Source organism: Elephantulus edwardii, unplaced genomic scaffold (genome assembly GCF_000299155.1).
Source record: "Elephantulus edwardii isolate Elephantulus edwardi_28Jun2011 unplaced genomic scaffold, EleEdw1.0 scaffold00221, whole genome shotgun sequence".
NCBI classification, from domain to species: Eukaryota; Metazoa; Chordata; class Mammalia; order Macroscelidea; family Macroscelididae; genus Elephantulus; species Elephantulus edwardii.
In genome coordinates, this window is record NW_006399971.1 from 935,244 (window position 1) to 943,836 (window position 8,593).

Genomic DNA, 8,593 nt, shown 5'->3' on the forward strand with positions numbered 1-8,593 from the left:
TATCTTTGTTCAGGAAGTCCCTCCAGGCAGGAGTGAAGGGGTGTCCCTGACAGGCGGTACCAAGGGTTTTTACAGCCTTCAGAAAACCACTGGAGGATCAGCTATGTACGGGTTGACTTGACAGCAATGAGATTTTAGAATCAACTAGGGATAGAACTTTAGTGGCATAGTAGTCAGAATCAATTCAAGGCAACATGTTAAGTAATTAGAAAAGGGTGAAAAAGTATTCTAAGATACTAAGAAAGTTTGAACTATCACTTGAAAGCCCTGTTAAGGAAATGAAGAAAGAGCTCTATGTTACTTAACATATAAAAGAATAGTAATGATAACAGCTAACAGCCATTGAACCTGTATTATGGACCATTCCTGATGCTATGTGCTTTACAAAGGAGCTCTGGTGGTTTAGTGGTAAGGAATTGTTTGGCCAACTCAAAGCCATATGGTTAGAATCCACCAGTGACTCAACAGGAGAAAGGTGAGTAATCTCCTCCTGTGCAATTAACATCCTCTGAAAACTCGCTGGAGGGTCAGTTGATACACAGCAATATGTGCTTTACATATTTTTCAGTTCTGTTTTACATAGGGAGATTTGGTGACATAGTCCATAAGAAATTGCACTGCTAACCCAGAGGTGGTGTCATTCTGACAGCTCCAATTCACCAGCAACTCTGAGGAAGAAAGAGAGGCAGTATCCTCCTATTCTGTTTACAGCTTCTCAAAAATTTGCTGGAGGGTCAGCTGTTAGTAAGTTCAACTTAAGGGCTGCAGTGAATTTTTGAGATTTCCTTGACAGAGGTTTGTTTTGGTTTTTTTTTTTTTTTCCCATGAGAAAAAAAAAAAAAAAAGAAATAGCAGGAGTCAGAAACGTTGCCCAATCATGGAGGGGTTTTTTACCTTTAATGTTCAAGTTCCAAGTCTACATACTTAACTAATAATTAGTATCCCTAATAATTGTGTTTTCCAGGTAGAGAGACATGTAATCTGGGGAAAATAAAATATCTTCCTTCCTCACAGTTGTGTAGTTATATTGGTAATGTTGGGGGTTTTGCTACTAGTTTATTTACAAAATTCAAATGCAAATTTGAACAAATTCTTTCAATTTCCCTCGTCCCCCACCCATCAAATTGTACAACCTGATGATTAATCCCCTCTTCCCCCTGCACATCCACATCCTTCTGCTTCTAGAATTTCCCACCCCTCTTGGATCCTTATACTCATTCTACAATATTGGTAATGTTTTGAGGGCAAAATTAAATATTAGTTTACTCTTAGCATACTTTCTTTGATGCTGTTGTTTGTGAAATTCTTCTAGTTGTTATTATAGTGTTGTTGTTGTTATGTGCCATCGAGTCATTTGCGACTCATAGCGACCCTATGCACAACAGCCCTAAATCCTGCTCTATCCTGCGCCAACCGCACTGCCTCTGACACACCCATCCCGATTACCCCACTCACGGAGTCAATCCATCTCATAGAGGGTCTTCCCCTCCTGCGCCGTCCCTCCACCCTCCCAAGCATGATGTCCCTCTCCAAGGACCCCTCCCTCCTGGCAACATGTCCAAAGTATGTCAGACGAAGCCCCAGAATCCTTGCCTCCAAGGAGTAACTTGGTTTAATCCTCTCCAAGATGAATCTGTTTGTTTTCCTGGCAGTCCATGGTACATTCAGTACTCTTCTCCAGCACCACAGCTCAAAAGCATCCACTCTCTTTCTGTCCTCCCTAGTCATTGTCCAACTCTCTGATGCATAACAAGCGATTGCAAAGACCATGGCCTGTATCAGGCGCACCTTAGTCTCCAGAGAGACACTGTTGCTCCTGAGTACCTTTGAGAGGTCCCTAACAGCAGACTTTCCCATCGTGATACGCTTTTTGATTTCCTGACTGCTGGTGCCAAGAGTGTTGACTGTGGAGCCGAGCAAACTGAAGCTGTGAACAATCTCAATCTCTTCGTCATCCATCCTGATCCTGCCAATTGGTCCAGTGGTGAGAATCTTTGCTTCTTGACGTTGAGCCTTAGTCCATACTGAAGGCTGCAGTCCTTGACCCTTCGCAGCAAGTGCGTGAGATCCTCCTCAGTTTCAGCAAGCAGGGTTGTGTCATCTACCACTTAAATTTTTTGGGTCTTGGCTGCAAGCAAAAGCACTTGACTATGTGGATCACAGATTTTGGCTAATCTTGACAAGAATGGGAATCCCAGAACACCTGATTATGCTTATGCAAAACCTATAATTGGACCAGGAAGCAATCATCAGAATAGAGCAAAAAACACTGTACGGTTCAAAATCAGGAAAGGAGTGTGTCAAGGATGTATCCTATCTCCATACCTTTTCTATCTATCTATGGAACAGATCATTTGGCATTCTGGATTTTATGAGGAGGAATGTAGCATCAGGCTTAGAGGAAGACTCATCAACAAACTGTGTTATGCAGATGACACAACCTTGCTTGCTGAAACTGAAGAAGGCCAGAAGCACTTGATTAAGGTGGTCAAGGACTGAAGTCTTCAATATGGATTAAAGCTCAACATCAAGAAGACAAAGATTTTCACCACTGGGCCAATTGGCAGCACCATGATGGAGAAGAGATTGAGATTGTTAACAATTAGAGCTTACTGGGTTCATAGTAAACACCCTTGGCACCAGCAGTCAGGAAATCAAAAGATGCATTGTATTAGGAAAATCTGCTGTCAGGGACCTCTCCAAGTGTGCTAAAGATTAAAGAATGTCAGTCTAGAGACTAAGGTGTGCCTGGTCCAAACCATGGTCTTTGCAAGTACTTACTTGCTGAGCATCAGAGAGCTAAACAAAGATGAAAGATGAAAGATGACAGGTGAAATGATTGTTGTGGTGCTGGAGAAGAGTGTTGAACATACATTCCATGGACTACCAAAAGAACAAACAGGAGAGGATGAAACCAAGCTGCTACTTGGAGGCAGTGGTTTTGGGCTCTGTCTCATATACTTTAGGCATGTTGCCAGAAGGGACCAGTCCTTGGAGAAGGATATCATGTTTGGAAGGGTGCAGGGACAATGCCGGAGAGGAAGACCCTGGATGAGATGGATTGACACAGAACTGGGGTAAAGAAACTGAGTTTGGCTCAGGATAGAGCAGCAGTCAGAGATATTGTGCATAATGTTGGTATGAGTCAGTCAACTCAATGACACATAACAACAATGTATTTTTTCTTGCATCACATTTAGTCAGTCCTCAGATTTTTAATTTACTTGTTTCTGTCTTAACTTATTCTTTGTGTTTTCTGAGGTTTTGATAGGTTATTTTTGTTGTTTGTTTCCTTTTTTTACTTTGGTAGGGTTCTTGGATTCATTTTCTTTACATTTTTTAAAAAGTTTAACATTTTATGTTAACTGTACCTCAGTTGCTCATTTTATTTATATTTTCTGAATTTGGAGATTCAATTGTCTCCTTAAACTGAAGAGTTGTTTTGTAGTTTATTTTTTTCTTGAAAATTTCCAGTTTATTTTTGTCTTGGCCAGAGAATATTTATAAACTTTCTGTTTTTGACAATTTATTGAAGATGTTTTCCTTCGTTACCTAATATATGGCATATTTTTAATATATACCTCATGGGCACGAATAGAATTTTCTCTTTTAATGATAGGTGGCATTTTAGCTCTTCTTGAATAATCTTACTAATTCTTTTATTAGTTTTAATGAAACAGACTTTGTATTTCCATTCATTAATTCATAGTTGCACACTTTCCTCCCTGCCCACCCCTCCCCCATTTGCTTTTCTCTTTGAAAATGAAAAAAAAAATTTCATTGTTATACACTCCATTACACTCCACTGTGCAGCTTTTATCCTGGACTCTTGTCATGCCAATAATACCTAATATATATCCCTTTTAAACATTGCTCTCCCTCATCTGTTTCAATGCAGTACACATTATTTATCCCCTCTTAGTTGCCCCCAACTCCAGTGTCAGTCCCGCTTTACAACAGTGGCACTATGCAGTATTTGTCCTTTTGTGACTTGAGTATTTCACTCAGCATAATGTCCTCCAGGGTCACCCATGTTGTTTAATATTTCATGAGTTCCTTGTTTTTCAATGCTGCATAGTATCCCATTGTGTGAATATACCAGAGCTTCTCTATCCATTCATTTGTTGATGGGCACTTAGGTTATTTCCAGATCTTTGCTATTGTGAACAAAGCTGCGAAAAACACGTTGTGCATGTATCTGAGTGGTAGCTCTGGTTTCTTTAGGGTATATTCCCAGTAGTGTAATTGCTAAGTCAATGGTATTTCTATTTGCAACTTTTTGAGAAAGTGCTATACTGCCATCCATAGTGGTTGCACCATTTTACACTCCCACCAGCAGTAAATAAGGGTTCCAGTTTCTCCGCAACCTCACCAGCATTTGTTGTTTTCTGTTCTGTTAAATTTTGCTATTCTTACTGGTTTGAGATGATATCTCATAGTTGTTTTGATTTGCATCTTAGAGCTAGGGATTTTGAACACTTGTCATGTGTTTCTTGGCCATCTGAATGTCTTCTTTGGTGAAGTGTCTGTTCATATTCTGGCCATTTTTCAATTGGGTTGTTTATCTTGTTGTGATGAGTTTCCTCATTTTTTTTTAGTTTCCTCATTTTTTAAAATAGTTTAATACCAATCTCATAGGAAATTAAATGAGGTATTTTTTCTATGTTATGGTAATTCAGTGATTAAACACTTGGCTGCCAAACAAGTCAGCAGTGTGGACCCAATTTCTGTTCTTCAGAACAAAGAGGTGGCATTCTGTTTCTTTAAAAATTACAGCCTTAACCCTTTGGGGAAGTTCTGCTCTGTCATACAGGATTTCCATGAGCCAGAATCAACTCAGCAGCAGTGGATTAGTTTTTCTGTTTGTTTTCTTTTTTTCCCTATGCGTATATTGTGTATCATACATTCAGACCCAGAATGTTAATAATCTGTAGTGAACAACACTGGAAAAAAGGTTCTATAACTTTAGCTGGCCCCTGAAATGGTCAATCCTTGCGATTCACATAGATACAACACATTGGCACATTTGGGAGACATTTGGCAGACTGGCCTAATTGTAACAGGACTTATTTGTTGATAAAGAATAATATTAAAAGTATTATTTTTAAAAGCTAAGTTATAAAAAAGAATCTTTGCTAGATTTTGATCATGAGAAATAATACTTTAATCAGAATATGACAGTGTTTTACCTTCTACAGACAAATACTAGAAGAGAGTTTACAACTGTGCAGAAATTTAGCATTTTAATATGCAGCTAGGTAGATCAAAGAAGATCAAAGAAGTAAATGTGGAGCAGATGAGTATTTAGGAACCAATAGAGCAGGCTGCAGGTGTTAGTGGGCAGAAGATTGAAAAATTTGAAAAAAGTAGACTAATCCTCGGATAAGAGATCTGTCATGGATTGAACTGTGCTTCCAAAAAGTTTATGTCAACTTCATGAGAACATAACTCTGGAAATGGCTTGGAAGTTATTTAATAATGTTGTTTGCCATTTATATAATGATGTAAGCATCTTGTATGTTTTAAATCTTATGCGGTAGTATTAGGGTAGAGTGTACAGCCTTATTTATGTCACCACCTTTCACTAGCTTACTGTAGTCGTGTTATTGCTTGAATCACATCTTTTTTCTCTACAAAAGCTAAAAGGACAGAAAATTAAGTAGAAAAAGAAGGATTTTATTACCACCACAACAGGATAGCCATGAGCTAAGCACATCTTTTGGCTCTCTTAGATCAAAGGGAAGATTGATGCCAAAACACATGAAAATCTACATGGAACCAAGAAGCCAAAGCTGAAGTGACAAAAATGTTCCTTCAGAGCTAACAAAAAGAGAAAGCTCTTCCCTAGAGACAGTGCTCCAAATATGGACTTCTAGATTTCTAAATTGTGAAGAAGCAAATTTATGTTTGTAAAAGCTATCCACTTGTGGTATTTGTTATAGTAGCACTGTAATACAGAGACAGGATCCTGAATGTCTTCTGTTATTCCTAAATATTGTGCATGGGCCTGATCCATAAATGTTATAAAGTTTGTATTTATTGAGCATTTCCTATATACATTTATATTTCACAGTAACAACTATTACCGCTTTTAAAAGATGAATAAATCAGTTTAAAGACATTAAATAGCTTATTTGAGGTAGCTAGTAAATGTCACAACTTCTATTTGTATTAGCTTCATGCCAGATAAACAGATTTGAGATTGTTGACTGCAAGTCATGGTGGCAGGGAAGACAACCAAAAATGCAGACATAATAATAAGCATCTTTTAAAATACCAAGTTAGTTCTAGTAGTGGGTACACCAAATAACTTAGTTCTCAAAGGTAATTTTTAACACTATATCAATCTTTATCAGACTATTTCTTGAATTTTGTTTATGCAAATTCTTCATCCCTGAGAAACAGATAGTAATTGTTTGATTTTTGACACCTGAGAAACAGATTTGTTTGACTCTGGATTCAACTTTTTTTTTTAACTTTACTACATTGTTATATTTTAGAAAAATTTGATGTCAGATATATATGAAAACTTGGGGACAAGAAACTACTAGTAGGGACACCAGGTATATAATAATGCTGATATACATTTTACAGTCCTGGCTCTTTTGCAAAATTTCTAACTTCATTATATAGCCTATCTAACTGGTCACTGATTTCACCAACATTCTTCAAAAAGGAACCCTTTTCTTCCTATGCATCTGCCAATCTGTGATCCTAGTTCTCTTATTAAATAGCAGATAGGTTTTCCATTATATCCCTTCCTTCCAGTTTCTCTTCCTTTGTAGAAGCATCATTGAAATCCCTGTAATTGTACCTCATTTTCTCAATCCCATGTCACAGTGTTCAGTCACTCACCACAGAAGAAACTGGTGTGCATTGATTTTTTTCCTGTAATTTTTTTCAGATTGGGGAAACAAGGCTTGAAACCAAACAGTCAACTCCAAAGCCCAACATTACTGAAGATTTTTCTCATGGATAATAATGGAAAAGGAGGGTCTCTGGTGTTCCACTTTAGAGGAAGCCTGGAAACCTGAGTATTGGTTAGACGGGCAACCAAAAATCCAAGACAGACATTTGGGCCAAGTGGCATTTATTCATAAGGAAACGCTCACTGAGAGGAAGGCCTGTGAAGACAATGAATTTGAAAGATGTTCCAGTCAGGGTTCAGTCCTAGACACAGAACAGAATATTCCTACAGGAAAAAGGACCCACAGTTGTAATTCACCTAGAAAAGATGCCAAGCAAAATTCAGAATTCATTAAAACTCAAAGAATGTTTGTAGTAAAGAAACTCTATGAGTGTAGTGAGTGTGGAAAAGCCTTCGGCCAGAGCTCATCCCTTCTTAAGCATCACAGAATTCATACTGGTGAGAAACCATATAAGTGTAATGTGTGTGGAAAACACTTTATTGAAAGTTCCTCCCTTACTGTACATCAAAGAATTCATACTGGGGAGAAACCCTACAAGTGTAATGAATGTGGAAAAGCCTTCAGTCAAAGCATGAACCTCACTGTTCACCAACGAACTCATACTGGAGAGAAGCCCTATCAGTGTAAAGAATGTGGAAAGGCCTTCCGTAAGAACTCATCCCTCATTCAACATGAAAGGATTCATACTGGAGAGAAGCCCTATAAATGTGATGAATGTGGAAAAGCTTTTACCCAAAGCATGAATCTTACAGTGCACCAGAGAATTCATACAGGGGAAAAACCCTATGAATGTAATGAATGTGGAAAAGCCTTCAGTCAGAGCATGCATCTTATTGTACATCAAAGAAGTCATACAGGAGAGAAACCCTACGAGTGTAGTGAATGTGGAAAAGCCTTTAGTAAGAGCTCAACTCTTACCCTACATCAGCGAAATCACACTGGAGAGAAGCCCTATAAATGCAACAAATGTGGGAAATCCTTTAGCCAAAGTACATACCTTATAGAACATCAGAGACTGCATTCTGGAGTAAAACCATTTGAATGTAATCAATGTGGAAAAGCTTTCAGTAAGAATTCATCTCTTACTCAACATCGGAGAATCCACACTGGAGAGAAACCTTATGAATGTATGATATGTGGAAAACATTTCACTGGTCGGTCATCACTAACTGTGCATCAGGTTATTCATACTGGAGAGAAACCTTATGAATGCAATGAATGTGGAAAAGCCTTCAGCCAGAGTGCATATCTTATTGAGCATCAGAGAATTCATACAGGTGAGAAACCCTATGAATGTGATCACTGTGGGAAAGCTTTTATTAAAAATTCATCCCTTATAGTTCATCAGAGAACTCATACAGGAGAGAAACCCTATCAGTGTAATGAATGTGGAAAAGCTTTCAGCCGGAGTACAAACCTTACACGACATCAAAGAACTCATACATAAGAAAAGCTGTGCCAATGGAATGAACTGGGGGTGAAAAACTTCAACATAATTCATGAAACTTCACCAGATAAGTCTTATAATGGAGAAATCTAATAAATGTAGAAGTCTTTTAATTCAAGTATAATATCAGACAATATGGAAGGGAACCATATAAAATAAAGTGATATAGTAAAACTGTAGATAAGGTTTAAGTAGCTTATATTTTAAACAGAGGATC

The 8,593-nt window shown here is 38.0% G+C and overlaps 1 protein-coding gene across 1 annotated transcript; it reads left to right on the forward strand.

Annotated features, from left to right (window-relative positions):
* The first annotated feature begins 6,981 nt into the window (after positions 1-6,981).
* ZFP2 (ZFP2 zinc finger protein) lies at positions 6,982-8,376 on the forward strand. The gene has a single exon (XM_006898108.1). It carries the CDS (start codon positions 6,982-6,984, stop codon positions 8,374-8,376), a length of 1,395 nt encoding a protein of 464 aa, XP_006898170.1.
* The last annotated feature ends 217 nt before the right edge of the window (positions 8,377-8,593 follow it).

Excerpts from the sequence above, each read along its gene's own strand:
- ZFP2 (XM_006898108.1), top strand. The coding sequence starts at position 6,982 with ATGGAAAAGGAGGGTCTCTGGTGTTCCACTTTAGAGGAAGCCTGGAAA.